This window comes from Crocodylus siamensis, chromosome 1 (genome assembly GCF_052110815.1).
Source record: "Crocodylus siamensis isolate JL-2025a chromosome 1, ASM5211081v1, whole genome shotgun sequence".
In the NCBI taxonomy this organism is placed as follows: domain Eukaryota; kingdom Metazoa; phylum Chordata; order Crocodylia; family Crocodylidae; genus Crocodylus; species Crocodylus siamensis.
The window spans coordinates 129,080,816-129,107,127 of NC_143395.1; the positions used below are offsets into that span (position 1 = coordinate 129,080,816).

Genomic DNA, 26,312 nt, shown 5'->3' on the forward strand with positions numbered 1-26,312 from the left:
AAAAAACTTACTTCATTTTTAAGCTTATCACTTCATACTCTGCTTCTTGTTCGACTTTCACAGAATTTGATGAAGTGAATGTGGGTTCATGAAAGCCTGTACTATATATATCTTATTTAGTTAGGCTATGAAAGGGAGAAGGCAGGGTAGATATGCACCTCTAACAGCCATGCTTTTTATATAGGTGGCATACTACTGAAGAATCTAAATGAAGAAATTGAGATTTCAACTTTGCTATCCCCTCTCTGGGAACAGAACTAATATTGTATGTAATGAACATTACTGAACAGAGCGACATTCAGCCTAATTCAGGGGTGGGCAATTATTTTGGGTGGCGCGTCACTTACTGAGTGTTGGTGAGTTGTCAAGGGTTGCACACGCGAAGTATTTCATAAGATAGCATTTCAACAAATTATAGATAAAAAAATCCTATACTGAAAATCAAATATCTACTATATTTTAATGTTATTTCAAAAAATATTTTTGTTCTGATTTTTTTGAGTAGTGTATATAGAGGTGACTGCATAACAGCTCAAAATAAAGCCTTACTCTTGTTTATTATGTGTGTGTCTGGGGTGTGTGTGCACCTGTGTGCGCACGCATGTGTGTGCACTGGAGACTGCCTGCATGCTAGGTCCCAGGAGCTGGCTGGCGGTGGGGGGGAAGGGAAGGGAGTAGGGACAGGGGCAACATGCAGCAGACTTCCCTCCAGGGGGGCATGATGCACAGGGGCGGGCAATTATTTTGGGAGGTGGGCTGTTTAACAAAGTTTAGTGAGCTTTCAAGGGCTACATGGGTAGCCCCTCCCCTTGAAATTTGCTGCCCCCCCACCCCATTGCCATCTTGGGACCAGATGTTCCACCCCTGCCCCTTGACCCCTGAGCTTTCCACTAGAAGTCCCTCCCCTTGCCTCCTGGAAATATTCCTTTTTGGAGGGGGGGGGCATTGCCATCTTAGAACCAGAAAAAAACCAAACTGTACACTAAAAGTCTAACACCTACTATAACATATATGAATTTTATTATAAGGAATACTTTTGTCATGATTTGGGTTTGTGTACTGTAGATGGACGGGACTGCATAATAACTAAAAAATAAATTCTTAGTCTTGTATATTGTGTGTATGGTGGGGTGTGAGGGGTGTGTGCGGAGAAGTTGTGCAGGCATGGCTGTGTGTGGGGGTATAGGATATGTTGAGGGTGTGTATATGTGGGAAGGTGTGGGGGGCATGGGGATTCCCACCCTACACTCCTGCCATGGTGCAGCAGCAGGCAGGGGCACTCAGGGCTCCCATGCCTGGTGGAGGCGCTGGTGCCTGGCAGCCTGTGGCTCCAGCCAGCACTGTACATTGTGGCAAATGGCGCAGTCTGCAACAGGCTGTCTCTATTGCTGGTGCTCCACATCGTGCACCTGCAGGCCTCACAGTTGCACAGCACAGGAGGGAAGCCTCACAAGGAGTGGGGGCTCCTTCCTGTGCCAGGCTGTGTGTGTATGGTGGGGACCACCGGTGATAGAGATGGCCTGGCAGGGGTTGCGCTCCTCATCATGATGTGCAGTGCTGGCTAGAACCACATGCTGCTGGGCACCCAGGGCCTGTGCCAGGCACGAGCGCCCCTGCCTGCTGCTGCTGCCACCTGCTGGGGCTGTGGACCATGAGTGGAACATGGGAGGTTCCCTTACCAGCCCCCCTCACACCACATGCTGCTGCCCCGTCTCTGGGTGCAGGCTCCACGCTGCCGCCAGCTCCAGCCCCACACTCCTGCCCAGCTGCAGCTTTGCCTCCACTCCCACCATTTCCCTACCTGATGCCTGGAGCAAGCAGGATGCCTGGGAAGCCGAGCAGGTCCCTAGTGGCTGCAGCAGTGGCAGTAGCAGCCCTGTCTGGAAGCTGTGTGCTGGCCAGGCCCTTCTACCCATGAGGATGGGAGTGAGGTGCAATAGGGTATTTTGGGGGTATGTGTATACATGGGTGCCTCACTCCCATCTACATGGGTGGAAGGGGTGGATGGGGTAAAATTCATTGGTGGATGCTGCGGGTTGGATGAAGTGCCTGGCAGGCCAGATCTGGCCTTATTTTGCCTGCCCCTGGTGATGTAGGTGTGTTCTCCTCCCCCCTCCCCCATCCAGCCCATGGCTGTCCCCATGGTACTCTACATGGGGCTGAGCCCCACCTGCTTTACACTCCTGCTCAGACCCATTGATGGCACTGCCCAGCCCTGGCCAGTGCACAGGTTGTCAGTAGGGCTGCTCCTGGAGCTCCCTGGGTACTGCTTGGCTCCCCCTGCCTCCAGCAGCTCCTCCTTCTGCGCCTGCTGTGCCACTCCAGGCATGGGGGAGGCTGCAGTTGGGTGGTTCCTGTCCCAGCCTGCAGGGCTCCAGCTCCCAGCCACCTTCCACATGCTCAGCTCTCTGCAGGTGGCTGCTCATTGCACTGGGTGGGCAAAGCAGGTGGAAGGGGGCCAGGAACTGGAGCTGGAGCCCCCGCACACTGGGGCAGGAACCACCTGGCTGCAGCTTTCCCCTCTCCTAGCTGGGCATATGATGCCTGCCATGTCCCCACAGCTTCCCCATGCTAACTGCTGCCCAGCACAGCAGGGGCAGGAGGAGTTGTTGGAGGAGCAGGAGCTGAGCAGCATATAGGTGGCTGCAGCAGCAACAGTGGGAGCAGCCCCATAGGGAAGCTGTGTGTGCTGGCCGGGGCTGTGCCTTACTGGGTGTGGGTGGGGGCATGGCATGGGCCGCCCTGGATGGGCACAGGTGGGCTCCATGAAGAGTACCACAGGCCAAATCCAATCAGTTGGCTGCAATGTGGCAAGGTGTATGATAATTATATCTGTACAACGATTTCAGCTCTTGTACAATGTACGATCAAGAATAGTAAGTGTTCAACACATACTGGGCAGGCAAGGTTCTTTGGGTAGATGCGATATCTTTTATTAGATCAACTGAGTAGTTAGAAAAAAAGTCTTAGCAAGCTTTCAGGCACAGTTGCCCTTCTTCAGGCACAGGGCTGAGGCTCTGAGGAGTGAGAGAAGCTAAAAGTGTAGAGGGATGTCAGTGAAAATGACCCAGTAAAATGTACTATTATTTTCGAGGCAGTGTGTCCACGTAGCTTATGCAAAACTGAAGTCATTCTCAGGGAGTCTTAACTGACTTTGGGGTTTGCTATCAGTGCTTTCTTTTGATGGTTTGCCTCAAAATAAAGGAGCACTTCAACTTTGACCCAGTTCTCACTAACTCCCTCATCAGCGAGTTACAGCAAACAACATGAAGTGAAGACAACTTATTCGCATGTGTATTTGCATAGTTTTTCAGCAAATCCGACCCTTTCAGGCTTCCAATATGATAATTTCATATGCAAGACCTAAGCATGCCGGGTGCATCTGGCTTGTGGGCCTTATTTTGCCCATCCGTAGCCTAACTCCTCCTTGACCAAGGACCCCGCAAGTAGCCTTGCGCCCGTCCCATTAAGTAGGTGGGCACTGGGACGGGAGAAAAATTGAGGAAGGGCTACGCCTTTTGTTTTTGGTCAGACGCGAGCAGCATAAGACGCTCGACGCTTGCAGCCCTTCAGCCCAGCGAAGCGCGGGACGCCTCGAACGACCGCCTGAGGGGGGAGGGACCACGGGGCAAAGAGCTGCTTCCCTCTACCTCCCGGCCGGCCTGTAACCTCTCCCTCCGCTTTAAAGGCTGCCAATCGCACCGCTCCCGTGGCGCTCATGCGCACTAGCTCCTTCCCGCTCGCGCACTAATGCAAGCGTGTGGGAAGGCGGCAGCGCGCATGCGCCCCCTCCTCCCCTCCCGTCATATGTCACACCGCCCCGCCTTCCACCCCTCAAGCAGAATCAGTAGCAGGGGCGCGTTAGGAAAGTAGCCCCCCCACCCCTGCGTCACGCAGCGCCCTTCACGTGCCGGGTCAGACCCGCGAAGAAACCCCCCCCTCACCCCAGCGTGCGCAGGCGCGCACGGCGCCGCCCGTTGGAGCTGCGCGCGGTGCCGGAGGGGGGGAGTAGAGGGGGGGCGGTCCTCCCCAAGTGGCGCCGCTCGCTCGCGCCGCTCCCCGCCTAACGGCCGCCCCGCCCCTGCGCCCTCCCCCCGCCCCCGCGGCTGCCGCTGCCGCTGCTGCTGCCGGCGCAGCCTGAACTGAAGCGAACTCCGGAGCGAAGTGAGGAGAAGTGAGGAGGCGGCGGCGGGGCTGACACTCACCAGCCACAGGCGGCGGCGGCAGCGGCGGCGGGAGGGCGGGCGGAGGCGGCGGCACCCAGCGCAGCGGCGGCTCCCGGGAAGGGCGACAGGAAAAGAGCGAACGGCGGCCGCGCACCCCGGTTGGAGCGAGGGGCAGTGCCGCGGCCAGAGCCGGGTCGGTTTGCCCGGGCGCGGGGCCGCCGCGGAGTAGTCCCCGCCACTCGCCCGCCCGCTCGGCCGACCCAGCCCAGGGGGGCCCGAGCTCGTGTGTCTCTCGCTTGCTCGCTCGCTCCTCGCGGCCGCCTCCGGGGCGGGCCGGGCGGGCGGGCGGGGGGCGCCGGCGGCGCGCTTGGAATATGGTGGGGGAAATGGAAACGAAGGAGAAGCCGAAGCCGAGCCCCGATTACCTGATGCAGCTCATGAACGACAAGAAGCTGATGAGCAGCCTGCCCAACTTCTGCGGGATCTTCAACCACCTCGAGCGGCTGCTGGACGAAGGTAAGCCCGGCCCCACACCGCCTCCCCCCCCCCCCCCGGCCGGCCTTGGCCGGAACAAAGGGGAAGTGAGGGGCTGCAAGGCCCCGGGGGGGCGCCCCTTCCACAACGCAGCGAAGTTGGGAGGCGGCGCCCGCGGGACCGTGGGGGGGGCTGTCCCGGGCCTGGCGGCCTCGGGCCGGGCCGGCCTCACGGCGGGGCAGTGATCTCATGTGGAAATAACGTGTGCGACGCTCACAGCTCCTCGTCCCGGGTGGGGCAGGGGAAGGGGGGTGTATGTGTGTGTTTGCGTGTTTGCTTGCGGCTAGAGGGGAGTCTGTGGCTTGGAGGGAGGGGTGTGTGTGTTTGGGGCTGGAAGGGGGGTGTATGTATATATGTGTGTGGCTGGTGGGAGGCGGTGTGTGTGTGTGTTTGCAGCTGGATGGGGAGTCTATGTGTCTGACTTGAAGGGAGGGGTGTGTGTGTGTGTTTGGGGCTGGAGGAAAGGGGTGTGTGTATATGTATATATGAGTGCGTGTGCATGGTGTTTGGGGCTGGAAGGTGTGTGTGTGTGTGTGTGTGTTTCTGCTTTTGGAGAGGTTTTAACTTGCTGCTTGGGCTGCACAGATTTCTTTCTTCTTTTTTTTTCTCTCTCCCTATTCCTGCCAGGGGAAGGGGACCCAACATGGAGACCTGCTCTGTAGAATGAGACTCTTGCAGGCATTCCTCTCTGTGCAGGAGTGGGAGGTTTTGGCGCAGTTCCAACTTATGTGGGTGTTTTTTTCCAGGGGAGGGGGGTGTTCTTAAGCAGTTGAGGCATTTTGAGGGTTTTGGGCTCGTGGGGTTTGTGCTGGTGTTTGCATTTTGTTTGCTTAAAATGGAGTAAAGTGACCAGTTCGGGGAAGAAGTCAGGGTTTAGGAAGAGGAAAAAATCCACATGTAAGAATGTGGTTGTGGGACCATGTAGGTACGCGCACGCGTGCACACGTCCTCAATTCATGAGCGGAATGGATGGGAGATGAAAAGTTGCACTTGAAGTATTTAAAAACAAAATTGGACTGAAGCAGCAGCATAGATCTATAGAAGCTTTTAGTTCTGTTCTTCTGAGGGCTCAGTTTAGTTTTCAAATGTAGGCTGGCTGTGCATGGATGTCAGGAGGAAAATTGTAATATAGTTAGGGTCACCCTGATCTTCAAAAGGTTAATTAGTAAGGAAAATATTAATTCAGAAGAAAATGGATCAACAAGACACCATTTTAAGCACAAATAATCTTCCCAGAGGCTTGATGGTGGATTTTCAAAATCCCTTACCCCTTTCAAGTTCATATAATCTCAGGAGGAGGAGGCCTTACAAAGTTGGTCTGTCCTGAGAACAAAAGGGAGAGAGACATCTCCAGTGTCAAAAGGATATTAAAAGAGGAGGGATATATGCGGTCACTGCATCTTTTGAATGTTGTTGAATCCTGGAAGTCTCTGGTTTAGCAGAGTTTCATAAACCTGAGACAAACACTGGGACCAAAGTTTATTTTGAAGTTATTGAGGAGTCAGGCTGTCCTTTACCCAGTCCTCCTCCCCCCTCTCCCAGACTTTTATTTTGTACTACATGGCCCAAGGAAAAGTTCTGCTATCCCTTTAAGTCATCTTGCTTTTTCCTGTTTGTGTTGGCGCTTGGCTGGAAGAGTTGTGGAGGCAGAAAACTTTTTGGAATGTCAAAAAAATGTTGCATGCAAATCCAGTGAAATATATGAAGGTTTCAAAATTTGAACACTAAGGGGCGCCAGTTATTTTCTTTTTCTGAGAGATGAGAATGGATTTGTAAGATCTTTACTAACCTTAATACTAAAATTAGCAGCTTTACTAGAAGACAGTGAAATTTGAGGATTTTAGGACTTAAAATCTCTGCTTATGTATCTTAGGAAAATACCACGTTAATACTGTGCATAAAACCCTAGTGAGCACACCTTAGAAAAGTTTAGGCTTTTTTTTTTTTTTTTTGTACAACAGGCATGATAGGGCTGGAAGAAATGCTAAAATCTCTGCTCTGGGAACAGAAGGAACATTTCCACCACAAGCACTATCAGATTTCATGTTTCTCAGTGTATTAGGAAGAGGCCTCAGAAAGAGAGTATTTATTTAGAGGTACCATAATTAAAGTACTTTGCAAAATACATTTGTGAGTGATATGAAAGTAACGTTTAAAGTAACACCTGATTATTTACTGGACATTTAGGGGGGAAGGAATAAGAGAAAAGGAGTTGAAGTAGTCCGCCCCCTCCCCTCCTCCCCCAAATAATTTGGTTTTGTTATTTGTTTTACTTTTTCAACAAACTAATTTGCATTTTAGTAGGGAGAGTCAATCTGGCATATTTTTAAAAAGTTATCACAGAATATGGAATACAATCCATGTTAACTTGGAGATTCTGTACATGCTTTGGAGTAGTAAAACTCTGTAAGACTTAGCAATGTAGTCTATTGTTTGCAGAAGGGGCCTCTTGGACCAGGGAGTCCAGTTTTCTGCTTCTGCCCTCTTAATTAAAGAAAGAACATTTACTTGAAGCCTGAAAAGTCCTGATTTTAGAAAAGAATTCGAGAATTATTTTTGCTGATTAGATTTTTTTTACACGTGGCAGTATTTAAAAAAAACACATGGGTTTGCATTTGATCTTATGGGGTTTGCTGAATCAGAAGCAGAAATTCAAACCGGCATAAAATTATTGCCTTGGCATTTTTTGTTTTACTTTTATCTTAGGATTTGGACATACAACTACATTGCACATAAAATATCTCTTACTATGAACTTCATTATCTAAAACATTTCCCCATTTTCAATGTTTTTCTGAAGCTTGATCTCAAAACATAATGATGAAAGTAAAATTTGATAACTTTTTTAATACAAACACAGTTACTGTTCAATACTACAGTAAACTCTTAAAGTTAAGATTGTGCAGGTTCATTAAAAATGCACTTTGTTTGGAAGATAAATTAAAATTGTTTTTTGCTCATCTTACAATTATTTTTCAAATTGTAGTCTTTTCAACTCCGTAAGCATAAACAATGCTTTTGTAGATTATCGAGGATGTTTAAAATGGACAACATAATAAGTAGGAAGTTGGATTGTTTTTATCAGACTAGTGCAAACCTGTGGGAAGAGGGGGCTTTTCCTGACTGGAGTGGGCTGTATTTCCTGTAATTGTTTGCACCATCAAATGTGACCTGAATTTTCTGCACTTCAGTTCTAGTTTCTGAGATGCTTGCATTTTATTTTAAGCTACACAATGGGCATTTTTTGTAGCTTAGTTTTTGCTGCTGCTTTTAATATATGTCTTATTGCACAAAATGAATACATTATTCATTGTTTCTTGTAGTTCATGGTTATTTAAAAATAAATACATGTTGAATTTTGTAAATATATTCCAAGCTTTTAAAATAAATGGAAGCTACTCTGCTCATACTTTTAAAAGATGCAGTACAACATTCTTAAACTACAACTGGCTTGAACTAGTAAATCTTTTTTATTGTTTTGAGAAGGATAAAAAGTTTATTCTGACCATAACTGTTAGTAGCTCTACATAGAAAATGCTGTGCTTGAACATTTTGATATTCAATTAGTAAGAGTGCTTAATTTAACAAACTTGAAGGTTGTTGATATTTGTTATGTTTGTCAGTAACTGTGGATTAGACTGCGATATCCTTAAATCTTAGTTTACTGTTTAAGAACAATTTAATTTTTTTTGATAGTGCAGATTGTAAGGTAACTGGAGTATGCACTGCTAATAGTATCCAGTGTAAATGAAGTTCATGTGGATTCCTGTCAAGAATGACCACTTTTCTTGCATTGCCCTTTTTATTTGTTAGCTGTACCATGTAAATCTCTTGCTTCACACTTGCTCTTAAATGTATGAGTTAATCCGTAAGAATTTTCCGTCAAAAGCAGGGGTGCAGGGGGTGTTTGTACACCTTTAAAATAACTTGATAAACTGAGCAATAATTTTGTTAGCCTCGGAAATAAGTAGGTTTAGTTTGGGACAGTGATAAAGTGAGATGCCTTGATTTGTGTAATAAAAGTTAAAGTAAATATAACAATAAATGCTTAAATTTTGCTGTCAGTTTGCTTGACCCAAAAATTGCAGTTGAGACATGTGGAAACAAGGTCCCAATGCCACAATTATGTTAGTGGTCTCCTAGGCTTCAGCTAAACAGCATCTTGAGTAAGGGTTGCAGAATTAGTCTGTAAGTACATGTCTTTCAGTTAATCCAGTTAACTTTGTACATGAGATTACACCAAGAATTTAAACAAGTGTCTTTGGATATGCAAAGTTAAGCAGAGGCAAAATATCTTCCTAAGATATGCCTTATGCCCGGAAAACTTTCTTCAGGTTAATTTTTAACTGCAAAAATAAGATGGTAAATATTGGGCCATTAAAAGTATATTAACAAAAGACAAGTGATATTTTATATGCGGTATACTAGAAGTGCCCATTTTTGAGCCATTTTAGAAATACTGTGCTATAACTACCAATGAAAGAGCAGAACAAATAAGATGATTTGATAACAACCAGGGTTATAGAGGTCCTAAGTCATTGATTTTAGAAACTGGAAAGCAACAAGGCCGTACAGTAGTTTATAGTAATTGTGTTAATTTCAGTGATAACATTGGAACAAAAGCCACATTGAAAAATCTAACAGAGAAATGTTGTTTATATACCAAATCTCTTCAGTTATTTGTGGAAATGATTTGAAATGTTTCCCAAGAAAAATACAGTTTTAAACCCCCCGTAACGTTGGGTCTTTTTTCTGACACAAGCTGTTTTTACCAATGTTTGGTTATCTTTCACAGTGCTTTAAGCAACACAGTCAACTTGACCCAACTTTCTAAAAACATTGTATAGTTTATAAACTTCTTAGAACTGAAAGTTAGAGGAACCATTTTTTTCAGTTGTTTGCTTTATAGCAGGTCACATGTAGTTAAGTTACTAGTAATTGACTATTTAAAAATACATTTATGAGGGAATCTAGAAAATCCAGAAATATTCTGTTCAAAAGTGTTCTAACAGAAAATGGAGGGTTCTTTTAAGAGTTGAAGAAAAGTACAGATTTATGCTCTTTTTTTGTTACACTATAGAGAACGTTAGGCAGCTGTAATAAAAAGATATGTATTTGCCCCAGGTTTAAAAAAAGTACATTAATCTTAGTGTAGAATAAAGTTTAGTATGAAGCGGAAACTTTAATTAGCAAATCATTCTTTTAATAATTTTTACCTTCCTTTTGTGTTTGTTCAGGTCTGGTTGTTTTAGATTTTGTAGCCTGGCTCAAGTCTTGTACAATTGTTTCCTCATTAACTAGATGTTCTGTAAACAGCTATCACTTCGAGTCAGGAACAGTTAGCCAAGGGCAGATCTGATTAAGAAACATAGTTGCTGTTTTCAGGAGGGAAAATAGGAACCATATTCCTTTTAATGTAAATGTTTCCAAAATTTTTCTGAATTGTGTGAGGTGTTTGAAATCTAAGAATGCAGCAAATGTGAAAAGTGATGATTTGACACGTTTCTGTCTAAAATGTGCAAGCCAGGTTTCCAAAACTGAAGTAAAAAATGCCCTTTTTACCGTGAGTATTTTGTGTGTATTAGCAAGGGGAGAGGGGAGATGTTTTATTTCCAGTTCCCTAACTTCTGACGCACACTTTTTTTTTAGGTTTATTTTTTTTTATGGGTCACTTACAAAAAAAAAAAAAAAAAAAAGGGGAAAAAAAAGAGGCTTTCTTCCTGGAAGTGAATATATGGCAAAATGAGAATTATAGAACAATACAGGACATGCATTGAAATAGTATTAATCATTAGCTTTTGAGAGACAGACATGTTATGAGTAGTCTTTAATTCCCCTTCATTATCTCAGGGTATTCTCTTTACTGGAGACTGTTTTATTATTTTAAAAAATCCTATTAATTAGGTGTAGTATGAAATGCTGATTTGGTGTATACTCTGGTTGACAGGAGAGGCCTGCATTAAGCTTAATTACTAGGCCATCCTGACAGCTCAGGCTGATTGAAATATAGCAGGAGTCTGTCTAGAAACAGACCAGTTATTCGACTTCTCTGGAGAGGAGAAAAAAACTCCTCGCTGAGGGTACTATGCAGTAATGAAATGCCCTCGCTCACTGACCCCTGTTTTTATCAAAATACAATTCAGAAAATTCTCATTGAGGCCATGTTCATTTTGCCATGTGGACTTTCATCAGAATTGCCTATCCTTGAGTTTTCCTTTAATTCTGTATTTTAGAGAGGAACAGCAGTGTTTTTAATACTATTAGTTTTATTAGAAACAGTAAAATAGTTGCTGTTTGATTTAGTTAAGTCTAACTGGTTTGTATTGGCTTAGCTGAAGGATGATTGGCATGTATTTCTTCAACTGTTATAATCAGAGGGGCTACAGGTAATAAGCAAAGTGAAGCTATGTTTAATTTTCTTGAGGTGAAAGTTTTTTTAATGTAATGTTTAATCCAAGGGAACTCTTTACTTGGTTGGAGCTAAGAATGGGGTTTTGCCTGTTGTTATGGAGTTCTGTGCTTCTATTTTGCTGAGAATGGCTTGAGTTAAAATTTTCTGAAACTTGTGTTTTAAGATGATAGTTGCTTGCTGTACTGGGATCATTTTGAATGTACTAAATTTCTTTATTGAAAATACTTTTGATAAAAATAGGAGTTGTTAATTTTTAATAGCAAGTGAACATTCCCATAAGTAATTAAATAGACAAATGATTGTGATGCACTTTGTAAAATAAAATTAGCCATCAATTTTAGGTACAGTAGAACTGGCATTCCATCTTGTTATCTCTGTTACCATTATAAACTTGTCTGGTTCCCATTGTGGTAGGACCTAAGAGGTAGAAAATCATGTGAATTAAAGTGCATTTTTTTTTTCAATGTAAGCTGTCATGTTAATGTAGATAATTTGTCATGTGGGCTTAGAAATGAAAGTTCCAGCTTTGATAGCCCATGATTCCATAATAGCTTTTAGCATTCTAGATCTGAAAGATGTAACAAAATGCCAATTTTAAATGCCAATTTCACTCTATTGAGAGTGAAAAGTACTAGTTGTAAATTATTTTCCAGTACTTTTTGTTTTGGCACTGATTTTTATACTCATTCACTCATTTGTCAGATTCTGGTAGTGGCAAATATGAGTCACTTTCCCTTCAGCTCATTGGAAAAAAAATATGCAATTCAGGGGAGATGAGTTGGATGCCGACCACAACTTATTGCAACAGATTTGCAGATGGGTTAAGTAATCTTTTTGTGTGCGTAGCTCTTTCTGTTAAATCCCCAAGCTTGGATCTTTAATAGTGCCTTAGGTAGTTTCAAAGCATAAGTAACTTTGAAAGCCAGTGGGACTTGTGCTCCTGGTCTGCATGGTTTTTCAAAATGTTATCTCTGCTGTGGATATAAAATAAATCTCAACCTTCAGTTTCTTTCTATTTCATTTTAATGGGTTCTGGTAGGTTCCTGTGCTTCTCAGTAAATGGCCTGTCCTAGGGGTTGAGTTACTTTGACCTCTTTACTGCACTCTAGGAAGTGCTTTCCTTTATTTATAAGAAAAACAAGTGTATGCAGGACACCTACGTGGGAATCAGCTATGAAAATATGTCCACCTTATATGGTTGACAGTCAGCTGTGTATTAGTACAACAGCACAGAAGATTTGGAAAAAGAAAAAGCTTTTTAGTGTTATATATATCACTGCTTTCTTTTGGTCAATTGTAAAATTTTATCACAAGAAAGGCTTGCACTATTTCAGGAGAAAGTTGATAAATCAATATCAACAAGTGATAAATAAGCTTGGGCAGGGGAAAATGCCTGCCTGTTGTAGGATCCCGTCTGGACAAGAAAGTTAGCTAATCTTAATAACTTAAGTTCTCTTTATTTCAAGTCATCAACAGATGCTAATGCTAATAATTTTATGTGGAAGCTTGTCTTTTTGAGATTGGATTACGAATTGACTTGTGAGCAAGTGTAGAACCAGGAGGTACTAAACTTCGTTGGCATTTTGAACCCTTCACCTTCTGAAATAAATTTTTGAGACCTGAATTAAGCATGTTAAGATCAAAAAAATACCTTGGAAAGTCAGTGCTTTCTTTCTCAAAACTTTACTGTGCCCCTTCCTTCCACACACACACACCATGCATACTTTTTCATTAAAGTACAGGAGACATAGTAGGTCTTAATTTCTGGGAAAGTGAAGGAGCAACGTCTTCTGTGTAGATGTCCATGGTAGGCAGTATCTATTTATATTTCATATTTAGTTGACAGGGGTTAAGCACCTGAAATTGCTTTTTCATACTTTTTTGTGTAGCACTTCCACTTGATGGTGGTCAGTTTTTCAAGAGGTAGCAACATTCTTTGCTGATATGATGTGAACATCAAATGTCAGGTGCAGTAGGAATCAAATTAGGTTGAGCACCTTGCGTTCATGTGATTGAGAGGTGTAGGAGTGAAAATATTTTTTACAAAACTTTGTGTCCCTAAATTTTGATGATGGCTAGAGCAACTGGTTTCTCATTTATGAATGCAAGATTATGAATCTCTTTCAGTTTAGGTCTTGGTGCATGGATGTGCAAACAATACTGTGAAGTAAAGGAGAGTGGGGTTTTAAACTGTTAGCTGCTTTGCACTTCCTGCCAATGTATGTGTTCTCAGCCTGCCCCCTTTTGTTGAGGAGTAAATTGATGGGGAGTCAGAGCATTCACACAGACGATTACTGTGGAGCAGCCAGTGTAATGTAAACCACAACTCTGTTCTATTTGTGAGTAACTTTTTTGTGCACTTCAGTTAGTTTGCACCCCAAGGACTATAAAATGTTAACATCTTTTTATAATATAAAAGAATTAAGATGTATTAGTTTATGCAGATAATACTTGGACAAGAGAATCTTAACAGTCTAAATCTGGTCCATTTAATAGGTTGTTTAGTGTGGTGTTATCAAAAGACCGTAAAAATTCCAGTTGAAATGATCATTATAATGATTCATAAAATTTGCACTCCAAGGGTTGTCTTCAGTAAAAAAAATTCTCTTTTCCATTTCCTCCCAAGACTATTTATTTACTATATTGCTGCAAAATCTTGTGGAGACAAAGTACATGCATTTTTAAAAAAGTGTCCCCTCTCTGACAAAGCCTTAGGTATTTAATGGAAATTGTGTTTCTTATGCACCTTTTCTGTGAAGATACGTATTTATATAACAGATCTTTAGTTGGGATTGTGTTATGTCCTCGCCTGATAGTGGATGTAAATAGATGCACATGCTATAACAGATGACCTGCAGGTTAAGTAAAACATAGGCAGAGATAACAGTGAAAATTAATTAAAGGAGTTATGTAACATAATTCCAATTTCTAACCTAGAAGATGATTCAGTTTGCATAGGAGCCTCCTAGGGCTAAGTGAATACCATGTACACGTGTCCAGTGTGGCTGTTTCTTAGAGATCAGACAGACCTTAGAGGGTTTTTTTGTTTGTTTGCTTTTAAATGGAAAGAAGTTGTTACTTTTAAGTTTTGGGAAGACATATTTGGTTACAGTATTTCTTTGTTCCATACATGTTAGAAAAGTTTTAGTGACCAACCCAATGGGTAATGAACTGGCTAAATTATTTTTCTGATTTTCTAAAAAAAAAACCAACCAAAAAAACAAAAAAACCCCACTTCAGATTATTTAATGCAGAATCAAAGCTGTTTTAGAACAAACTGAAAAAATAGGTTGCTGGTTTATTTGAGTAGGACTAAATATAAATGTATAGAATTTATGAAGTAAAACAAATTTGACTTGTCCTGAAAAGGAAGCACTAATTGTTTTTACTTAAGTCTTGATTAATTTAAAAAATAAAGACCTTCTCCTCCAAAATTGATGTTTCAGGCTGATATTGGTTACCTTTAGATTAAATTCTACAGGTTTTGTAGCATTTCCAATTACTCATAATCTAAGTGTAGCTTCCAGGGAATCAGAGGACAGTGCCTAAGCTATGTAGGTAATAGGACACATAAACCTAGTGCCTATTGATTTACTAACTGCATTTTATTCATAACTATTCATGAGGAAATGTGCTTGTTCCAAATGGGAGGTTTAATGCACGTTGAGGCTGTTTGGTAGTGCAGTGTCTTAATATTGCTAAGTGTCTTCAGTCAGAAAGGTACACTTGCATCAGCCTCAGATTAACATAGGGTGAATAACAGAGCGATTTATCAACCAGGCAGCCCTGAAGAGTGTCAGCAAGAAGGCTGACGATGATGAATTGGAAGGAAATGGATGCTGCATTCGATAGCCACTACAGCCCATTGCTAAGGCCAAGGTCTTGAAGGATGGCAGCTGATATTTAGGTATATGCAGGGTAATTAAGTGAGGAGGAACAGCAGTTCTGTGCTTGGCTGAAAAGAAAAGAAACGTGTCCCTTTGCACTCCCAGAATTTTAGTAGTTCTAACAACTTTAAATGGGAGGGAGGATAAGCGTATTAAAATGGAAGGATATCATTGGGACTGGTATAACACGAGTTGCTATCTTCCTAAGATAGATACCTGAAGTTCAGTTAAACTTTTTTATCTGATTTTTTTTTTTTTTTTCCTTAGCTGTCTTACCTGGCATTAAGAATTTGAGTAAACATTAATTTTGAAGCAAGATTAGTGTGTCCTTCTAGCTTAATACTTTTATGATGTTGAAGTTTGTATAATCTTTATTCTTGTTAAATTATTGTGCAGTAAATGCACAAAGGGCTTTACAGAGAGAGAATAAGGAAATAGGAACCCAAGAAGATTAAACTAGATATAAAATAGGCTTTTACTTTTCCCGGCATCCTGTAAGAGAATTTTGGGAAGAAAATTTCAGCAAGAATAAGGGGTTAAAGTTGCTGTTTTTTGCCATGTGTTCAAGTTCCCCTGTTTAATTTTATTTGGTTTATGTTGCAGGAGACTTTTTCATTGTTTTTGGTTTTGTCTAATTACACTAGTATAGAAAACCTGGGTGTTTCATATGTAAATTGTGTCGTCTTATAGGGACGTCTAAGGTTGAACCCATCTGTGTTTTCTTTCCATTTTAGAGAAATATAATACACTCAGATTTAGAAAGTGAGTGCTTCAGCTGTTTGTTGGCTACCCAGGTCTTCAGCTGAACTTCTGGCCTGTAGTTCAAGTGCTTTTAGAAGCCAGATAAGATTCAATATGTGCAATAATAATACCTAGTATAAGGCTTTAGTTTAATTGTGCAGACTTACCTACTCTTAGGTATGACTTAGTAGTCCTACATTACTGCTAATTTATATTAACTGTTAAGTCTGTTACTTCAGTTCCATACTTACTTTAGTAATTAGCTGAATATGAATTTTGGTTTGTTTCACTTCTCTGAATTTCTTACATGGGAGTGATTTATTTTGGTCTGAATTGAATAGTTTGGCAGCTGAAATGTTTAATCAGCTCTTTTGTGCCTAAAATTTTCAAAATAGTTAGAAGGACCGATCTGTTAAATTATTTTCCTGTTAAATTTTTACTGTGTGGCTTCATATAGAAACTTATGCTAATTTAATGTTCATATAGTGATGATGCTTAAAGAGAATATTGTTTCTAGTTCGGTCTTTGCTTAGTAGTTACACTATAAAGCATATAGTGGTAATGTAGGGGGTATACAGTTTAATGTTGTCATAACCCCCTTTGTGTTTAACAGGAAGGAATGAAAATAATTACTAACGAAAACTGAATAATATCCAGGCCTTGAAGCTAACTGGTTACATATAAAACTAAATATGAAAGCAAGTACTATACATGTATTAATGAGTGGGATTGAAAATTATAACTATAGTATAAAGACCAAAGAAAATGATGTGCTTACCTTCAGATGAAATGTTGTATATTGTGTACAAGATAACATACAATAAAATCCTTGAATTTTAATTTTTAAATCAGTACATACAGCATTTATTACAGTTTTCCTATAATCTGTATAGCAAAACCAGTAAATAAAGATTTGAAAGAAAAGCAGTAGCCAAGTAATTTGTTGGATTAAAGACATGAATGTAAAAGTTACAGGTTGCCATCCTAAAATTCAGCATTTAATACTTTATATTGGAAATTTTTCCTTTTCAGAAAAGAAGTCCATATTCTAAACTTCATGGTACTATAACTATAGCAGTGCGAATGCTAGAACTGCTGCCTCCTAGTGCTTTGATACGAACAATTTTGAAAGAACTAAAGACGTTGCCTCACAGGCTTACTGTCAGATAACTTGCTTTATAGTATAGGGTGTATTTTTTAGGTTAAAATAATTGTTTTAGCTTAAAGGAGCACTTGGAACCTTATATTGGAGTCTTATAAAACTAATTTATTTTTCACTGTTTCTACTGTTTCTACTACTTTTCTTGGTTTGAAGTCAACGTTACTGAGATATGAGATGTCCATTCTCAAATGCTACAGTGCTGTTAACACTGTAGTGTAATCTGCTACATAAAGCTTTTTCAGAGTAAACACACTTTTATTTACTTTAAAGTTTGTACCATCTAAAATTAAAAATAAAAATTAGAGGTTAAATTTAAGTTGTAAGTGCACCGTTTGCATATTTGAACCCATACAAAAGGTGGTTAAGTAATGTAATCTGTTATTTTTCCCCCATTTATCACACTATCTCTTCTCTCTTTTCACTCTACCCATTTTTACTGAGGCTATAGCTAATATTTGTTTCTAATATGCTTTTTGTGTGCTCTAGAAACATGGATTGTTGGACATTCTTTGCAATCAGTCTCGTGCCAAATGTGATATAAAGAATGTTCTATTTACGGCAAGTGTTTTTCATTGGGTTCTATGGCTTGCTGTCTGTTCATACTGTTGCATGAACACTTTTTGTTTCTGAAACCAGTCCCTTAAAACCACATTCTCTGTATCCTGGGGGAAGCAGCATCTCATCTCTTTGCCAAAACTAGTGTGACCAAGGAAGAAGCAGTGTAGATTTATTTTAGATTGCCAGCAAGCTTTTACTACAGTTGCTTTACTGCGGAATATTGAGATGGAAAAAAGTGTGTGAACGCTAGGAGTGTATTTTAAACTTGTGTGAATGACTTGCACCTGTCTATTATTTCTTTTAATTGCTGCATATTTATTATACTAGTAATACTTGGTCAAATTTTCTCTTTCAGAAGGTATGAGGAAGTTAAACAATTTATCTATAGAAAGTATAGTAGAGGAGAGCCTATCAATTGCTGTTAATTGAACATGTTTTCCTTTAGAAACTTTTTAAAGGACTTGTGTTAAGTGTAGCCTATTAAATTATATTCAGTTTGCTAGTATTACAGATGTTATTTATGGTAGCGCTTCTTTTTCAGTTCCTTTGATACAGTCCAGCAGACACAGCCATTTGTGAATAAGGGTTGGAGAATTCGGTCCTAGGTTTTCCAAGTGATTTAGGCTTGAATATCACAGTTTAGACTGGAATCTTGTTTCTCCCAAAACTCGTATGGTTTCTTTTACAGGCAGCTTTGCTGGTGTTAGAACCTGTCAGATCACTTGGTGTCAATCAGAGGTTTAATTTTATATTGATTTGTCATTTAAATAGCAAAGGCAGTTAGGTTATTAGTTAGGCTGATCATTGTGTGCCAGTCCTTGCTTGTAGTTTGTGTGGATATAGAAGCAAGTGCTATATATATCAAGTGCTATATATTGCTATATATCTGTCAGAAGTATAAACATCCACAATTTGCATTTCCTTCAGTATGATGGATTTAATGAGACCCTAAATGAGTGTACACCCTCCAGTTAATTGAATGTTTAGATTACTTTTTAAATGCAAATGATGAAACCTTTTGTGATTTATTGCTTAATAGTCCTTTTAAAGAATGACAGCTCACATGTGTTTGTATTTTTTTCATTTGATACATAGTTTCTAAAAGAGGCTATTTTACCCTTTAACAGGGAAATCTCTAAATAAAAAACAGAATGCTATTCATCCTCAATATCTCATAATTTTATGCCATCTTTATAAAATTTAAAATGAAAATGCTTCCATACAACTAGTTATTTTCATACACTAATAGTAATGGCAGCTGGTACTGTCCAGTGGTATAACGTGATGCCTGAGTGCCCTGGGAGCAGCAGCACATTGGCAGGGCAGCGTCACTGGCTCTGCTTTGTGGCGACCAATCCAGCAGTGTATCTGCTTTTATTTTTTTTGCTTCCCCAGGTTGGCACCTAGGGCTGGTTCCCTGGTCACCCTACCTTGTTACATTACTGAGACTGTCAACAATAAAAATGCAATCTTTATTTTATGGCCCATTCAAATAATGAAATTGCTACCTTTAAAAGTTTATGGTAGGGTTATTTAGCCATTAAATTATGTAGTGAACAGTAGATATAACTTGGTGATTATAGTGGTGCTTTTGACTAGAAAAATAATATTAGTCTGAGGACTTGTATTAGTTAAGTTTTTCATATAAGATTACTGTACCTAAAAAATGATTTTTTCCTAGTTTCTTAACCCTGTCTGTCTTTATGTAGACAGTTGTACTGTTCTCCGTGTACTCTTGGTAATCTTTGCTTTGGCTAGACAGGCTGCTTATAAAAAGTATGAAAATCTCTTAACAATTTTAAAGGAACTTACTCTTCTAAAGGATAGTATATAAAGTTGTACTTTTAAACAAAACAAATACCAGCTTTAGTGGCGCTTTGTTTAAGCTTTTCATTCCTTATGTCATTTAGGGCAGTATTTCTCACCCTGTGGGTCATAAGAGTATACGAAAGGGTCACAAAGTTTAAAAATGGATTTTCCTTTGAAGGAGAAAAACATGAGAAATGGTGGCTTTTTATTTGTAGGTTGGTAGAGTTCCAGCCTGTGATAAGTTGCTTAGGGCTCCCCATCTCCCACCCCACACACTGGGGGCTGGGGCCTGGGGGTAGGGGGCAGCAAGTTGGGACTGACCATTGATGTTTCCAAATGGGTCCTGATACAAAAATATAGAGAACTGCTGATATATGGTATAATCTGAATTTGATGGCGGAGATAAAATTAAGGTCAAACTTTCATTCTGAAAGCAGCTTCCTCTTCATGGTGCCTGACTACAGTCTTGCATTCAGTTCACTTTTATTAATCTTTTGGTCCGAGCTAAACATTTCAGTTTGCTTATGTTGTTTGAGCAAGCTTAGCATAGTCTAAAACCCCCGCCAATAAACTGAAACTTAATGCTATGCCTGTGCTGTGTTGCTTTCCGTGTGTCACAGAATGTACTTGTCTCTAAGATGGTTAAGTTTCGGTTAATATTTGATAAAATTTGACAAAACAGTAGTCCCCTTCTTGTCGTGACTTCTGTTGAAAGGTGCAATTTGCAGCTAACACTAAAAAGACTGGAAGTAAATACTGACTGTGCATTATCTTATCTAGTTGATAATTTCATCAAATGGTCCCGGAAACTTGGTGTGCCAATTGTTGAAAGCAGCGGGCCATGAAATAATTGTAACTGCAGCTTGCAAATACTAAGGTATTGTTTTCAATAAAGTTGAGTTGAAATCAGCTTTCCATGCTGCATTGCAGCGGAAAACTAATTAATTATCATGTGACAAGAGATGTCATTTTTTTCATTCATGTCAAGAAAAGTTGCTAACAATATTCAGTCATAAGAACAAATGCCCACCACTATTGACTGAAGTCTAACTTAATCAAGTAAATGACTTGGTCTGATTAACTGCATGGCACATTTCCACTGACTTCAAGCAGGAAGCAATGCATAAGCTTCAGCATTTTGCAGAATTAGTGTTTCTGAAGCTACCTACTTTACACACTGATATTTTAGTTGTACCTTCTGGTACAACTCTGTAGGGTTTTAATCATGACTTTTTAATAAAATTAGTCTTTACTAGTGGATGGAATCAAATAGAAAATGGGAAGGTATGAATACCACGAATAATTTTCTGCTGAAATTTTGTCTTGGGTCTACATTTACTTAGATTTTGGCATTGCTCAAATTCCATGTCAAAATTTGCCTGCTTAAAGCTTTATGTATCACTTTACATGCAGTCAGCAACTGAAGAATATACAGGTTCGAGCTGACCAGAACAGCAGCTCTTCTTCCTATACTTCTTCCTGATGCTTTATCTGTAACTGTGTGGCCAGGTAAAAGTATATTATAAATGGAATACAGACAGTGGGATAGGTTGAGCAGCTGGGGTACAGCTGCTCAGTTTTGTGTAAGAATCAGCAGGTATTGGAATCTTTCTGATGGAAAATATACCTTGAACTAGACAAAAAAGAAAATGTTTGGGATCTAACACTAGTTTATACAACTAGGCAGGAGGTAAATTAGGTCAGAACGTGGAAGCACAATTGATAGCAAGCAAGTAAGTTTGGTTACGTTAGGATATAACTGCAGTATGAAAGCATTTGACATTCTTTAAACTTTCGTGTTCTAAATGCATCTTCTGATGTATATTTTATCTGTCTTTGTTGTTATTCTTTATCACTAGGCAAGTACTGAATTCTAACATCTTGTGTTCTGTGGGACACATCTGCTATTCTCTACCTCCTTCCTCCCCAGTGCAACCTTGGGTTTTCCCTAGTTTTTATTTTTGATGACTGAATTTGAACAGCACTGCAAAAATGAGGCCCAAGCACGCGTACATATATATAATCTCAAAACCAAAAAACAAATGCTTGGGTCTTTTATATATTATTTATATATATTTTATATAAATATAAAAAATAAAAAAGGTTCTAGGTTACTTCTTTTGAGCTAGCAATTGTAAAACAAAGTAATGTGAGTGTAGTATATTAATTCAGATCTTTTTCTGTAGAAAATAGTTTTAAAAAGTTTCAGTGAATCAGTGACATCTGAGCTTAGCTGAATCAAGGTACTTTTTCTTATTGATTTTTCTTGTTTAATAAGGAATTAACAAAGAAATCTCAATTCTCCCTTCTTCGCCCGCACCCCCCCCCCCTAAAAAAAAACCAAAAAACAAAAACCCAAACAAACCCAAAACAAATCAACCAGCCAACCAAACAAATTACACTACTGGCCATAGCTGCTTGTCCCTTCTTTTTCCCTGTTGCTAAATTCATTGTGGGGGCGGGGGGGAGAGGGTGAATAGCCTCACTCCCTGGACCCTGGAGCCATGCAGAAGCATGGGCTTTGCCAGAGCCTGTACCAATCAGCTTGTGAGTTCAGAGTGCTCACAGCAAATGTGGAGGCTCCAGGAGTAGTTCTGCTGACATGTGAGTGAGCTCAGGGAGCTAGCTGTGCTTGTGCAACACAAGCCAAAGGTGGGTGTGGCTGCACCATCCTTAACCAGTTCCTGGCTCTGCCCACCTTGTAGCTCGTTGGGAAATCACAGAGCGAAAGATGTAAATACATGAAATCTACCAATGCAAGTATCCTGTGTATGTGCATATTTCATCTTTGTAGCTCCCCATTAAATATTTTCCCAGGTGGCTACACTGTAAAACAAACCCAAATTATTAATAATGGAATGAGAGATGTTAGGTCAATGGAATATTGTTAGTTTCCTTTTTTGTTTTTAGAGATTAAATATTCTAATTGCTGCTGAATGTTTAAATTTAGGCAAACCAGCAATTTAAAAAAATGTATGTAAACAGAAGCATAAACCTAGTGACTTGCTGAAGCATTTAACATTAAATACAATTGTGGCTTTTATTCAAAAAGCTAAACTGAAATATGCCACCTGTGCAGAACTCTTTCTCTGAGGTGTATACAAGTTGGGGGTTTCTTATGTGAATGATAGGCCCTTGCATCACATTGGAGAAGCTAATGTCTGAATGGATGTGGTAGCTGCCTCAGAATGATGCTGCTGTTAGCAGTGAAAAATGTCTTCCTTACAATTCTTGTGCAGCAGGCCGTGGAGTGCAGCACATTTTTATAATAAAGGTGATGAATTTAATCGCAAACTGGCAGCCAAATGGAAATTGCAGACCTTGATACTGGGAGAAAATTGCCTATAAAGCAACTCCTGAGAGAGAAGGCTTTAAATTTATCCACCCATTTCGACATTGAGGAGAACATAGGAATTGCAGGGTATTTTGCTTGGCCTGCTTAGTTCAGATGGATGACACTTCAGTCTTCCTTTATTTAAGAAGTAGATACAGTTTGTTAAAAGAATGACCTTGTTGCCTAAACTTTATATGGTAAGACATTTTAGAAAATGTATTCTTTTGTTAACCTGAAATATTTATACTTTATTTTGTGCATTATGATGTAATATGCTTAATGAATTGAAATATTTATTATTTCACAGAGTGTTTTCCCTTTTTGTATGGGTATGGGTAGCTCTGATACTGTTTGAGAAGGGATGCATTTTTAAAAAAATCCTTGGAGGTTGCAGAATTATACTCCTGATAAATAATCCTGTAAAATAATTTAGCTGGTTTCGGGTCGTACTGCTGGTACTGGGGGCAGGGGCAGGGTGGAATAGGAATGCTTTTTCTGGAAAAGTGTAACTAGTGGAACTTGGAATAGATGTATTGATGATAATATGACTTCATTTTATAAGATATGATATAGTTACATTGATTTGAAGTAAATGGTATTAATAATCCTAAATGTTAGGCATTTCTGTTAGGGGAGCCACTAGAAACTGCAAATATGAATAAGGTCTATATTGTAGGAAGCAGTATATAAACAAGTAATGAGAACTGTTCTCCTAGAAAACTTATTATAATGGTAGTGTAGTATTGGAACCCTTGCAGGTATGTTAGGTAAAGAAAAAGACGTTATTTGTAGGTAATTCTATGTGCCTTACTGCTGTAATATTTGAGAAAAATCTGTAGCTTTATGGTGTGAGAATTAATCATTATCAAAATACAATAAGAGTGAATAAGCTGCATTGATTTCTTTACCTTCTGTACCAAATATTTCTTTGAAAATAGGAGTAGCTCCGTAAGACTTTAAACTGGTCTTGGATGTTTTCTCAAAAATTTCTGTATGAGTCCTTTTCTTCACATAATCTTAATGTCTTTTTCCTCGGGGTTGAAATGTTAGTAGTTGTGGTGGGTTTCAACTTGAAACTTGAAACTGTCAGAGGGCTCCTAATGCTTTCTTTGGCATTTTGATACTATTTTGTTTTGAACTGATCTAGCATATATGTACCATGCCAACAGTTCCTGATCATAAGAAGTGGTCCTGTCATCTTTCTGTGCAAATTTAGAGCATCCTAATGAAATGTGGTGGTGATTTATTTTAAACATCTAACAATATTCAAGGCAATTGTTGCCATCTTTGTTTTATCCAGCCTATATGTCAGAAACAAAGTATCAGAGTTTAATTTTTAGCAGTTTCTAAAAATTCTGCATAAAGATATCCTGCATAGCAGAAAAGACTGTTTAAATGTACCTGGTTCCCTGTATCAGCAGTGCATTATCTGTTTCTAGATAAGGAAATTCTTTGGTTCAAAAAGAAATATATACAAAGTAACAATATAAAAAATACCATTGAGTTGCTAAATAATCAGCATGCTGCCTGCAGCATCTGGTGCTGCGTTGTGTAATACCCTATCAAGTATACACAAATTTTGGATGTTGTAAATAGATTCATTTTTGAGAAGCTGGAATGTTTAAATGTATCAATTTGAGCAAAAATAATTTACTTACTTGACTTCTCCAGATAGCCACATCCACTATTCTGTCCTTCTGGATTTAGGAGGAGAGCTTAATTTTCATCTAGTCTTCAATCTTCCATAAAGGATATTTCAATACAGATAACAGTTTCTTCTTTTTTTGACTTTCTGACAGATTTCATCTTTGTAAGCTTTCATTTTGGTGTTTTTTCCAGAAAGGAGCAAACCCTTTTTCCTATTTATGATGAGGTTAGTCCTAGCTTTTAAAATAGTGAAGAAAAATATGTGACAGAACACTGAATGCATCATTCAGAAGAATTTGTTCACAACATTTCTTTCCAAATATTTTCTGTGATTTCAAATGCTGTTATCTAATGCGGTACATTCTCTGTTACCAATATCCCTTTGCTATCCAAAACAGCAACATTTTAAAACTAATTGGTAACTGCTGGGAATGTGTGACAAACTCTTTTTCTCTTAAGCTATATTTCATGAGGCACTGCATCTTTTACTTTTGTGGTTTGGTACACTAACTTTTAACTATTGCACTTATCCAAAAGAAGTCAGCTATTGAAATGGCTTTTCAGCAGGTGCTTTCCGGAAGGGTTTGGATAATAAAGGATAGACTGTAGATGGAACTGCTTTATCTGTACTTATCTGTCTGTTGGTTAATATCCTTCCCAGAGGTGTTGATAAAGGGAGTCACTTTGTGTTACCATTTAGTTAAAGAATTAGAAAGCATAATTCTGAAACAAGAAATGTAATATGGAACTGCATGGTTTAAAACTAGCAACCTATTTATAGTACAGTGTACTTTTAAGTACATAGTCTAGGGACTAAAAAAAGACTTGTTGAACAGTGTTCACTTACTACAGGAACAACCTGCATTAGATTTTTTGCACCTCCTAAAGGCTCATTACCTTATTTCTGGGGGTGCTGTACTCTTTAATAGCAGTCTCAAAGTTGAATCAACTGTGTCAGTTTAAGGTTTCTTTGGAAGCTTTTGTATTAAGAACTTCTGGTCAGTTTCACCAATTATGAAGTTAAATGGAATACACTTAGGCTACAAAGCAGGTAGCAGGACCTGAGAGTTCCAGCACATGTTAAGTAGCTAATCCATTTATCTGAAATGAAGATAAAATGCTTGTTACCATATAAACAGCAAGTAGTAAACAAGTATGTTTTTCAGCTGGTAAACTGTACATTTATCTAGTGTGCATGTAAGTCAAGTGTGCTGTTGTGGGACGTGGGGGGAGGAACTTTCTAAAGTACAACCATCAGTTGTTAAAAACAGGATCTGATTTCAGGATAGGATTTCTTTGCCACTATTTAAGAATCTTATTATTACTGAATCTTTGAGAGGGGGAAAAAGACTTCTTTTTGATCCTTAACTTCTTGGGTCTATTTTTTCTGTTTGCTTCTTGAAAACTTGAAGGTAGGTTAAGTTATTACAGTTACATGATAATCATTTTAAAGAAGAGCTTCTGAGATGCACAGAGATACTGTTGCCATCTCAAATTTATACAAGACTCTCAAAGCTTTAGGGGACTAAGTTTTGCTGTGATCAGTCTCTGGCTAAAACTGATCTTTTCATTTTTGATGTATTGTAAACTGTGGAAGACAAATATTGATTATTTAATTATAGATCTAAGTACTTTTCACCCCCAAATGAGAATCAGTCCTCTTTGAGTGGAAATAATTTTAATTAGTTTTATTTTCTTAAAATAATTAGAATGAAATTAACACAAGAAAAAGCCATCTCATTAATATAAAAATTGGGCATTTTCCCCAATCTGTTCTCAGTCATTGAAGTGCTTACTATTAACGGTTTTTTTGCAGGCAGGTCACAAAGATTAAATTGAGGAACTGTATATTTAAAAAACCCATTCTGCAAACCTTAGTTACTAACCATACATCTAATTTAACTTGCTCAGAAGTTTTATAGAATGACTGTTTCAGATCTGGACCTTGAATATTTCATTAACAGAAGATACCATGATTATCATTATCAAATGAAAACTGTAGGTGCCGACAAGAGCCTTGAGTAATGACACTTGTCAGAGGAAAGTTATTCACTTAAGCTTCA

General features: G+C 39.5%; 1 protein-coding gene across 8 annotated transcripts in view; it reads left to right on the plus strand.

Moving 5' to 3' along the window:
• Positions 1-4,200: 4,200 nt before the first annotated feature.
• Positions 4,201-26,312, plus strand: part of QKI (QKI, KH domain containing RNA binding) — a 286,861-nt gene continuing 264,749 nt past the window's right edge. For 5 of the 8 annotated variants that reach the window (XM_090042661.1, XM_090042670.1, XM_090042683.1 and 2 more), the window contains exon 1: positions 4,394-4,682. In XM_090042661.1, coding sequence (XP_089898787.1) covers positions 4,541-4,682 — 142 coding nt within the window. In that variant the 5' untranslated portion in view covers positions 4,394-4,540. Of the gene's footprint in view, positions 4,683-26,312 lie in introns of all 8 variants that reach the window. The other 3 variants (XM_090042693.1, XM_090042701.1, XM_090042710.1) reach the window with 1 other exon arrangement.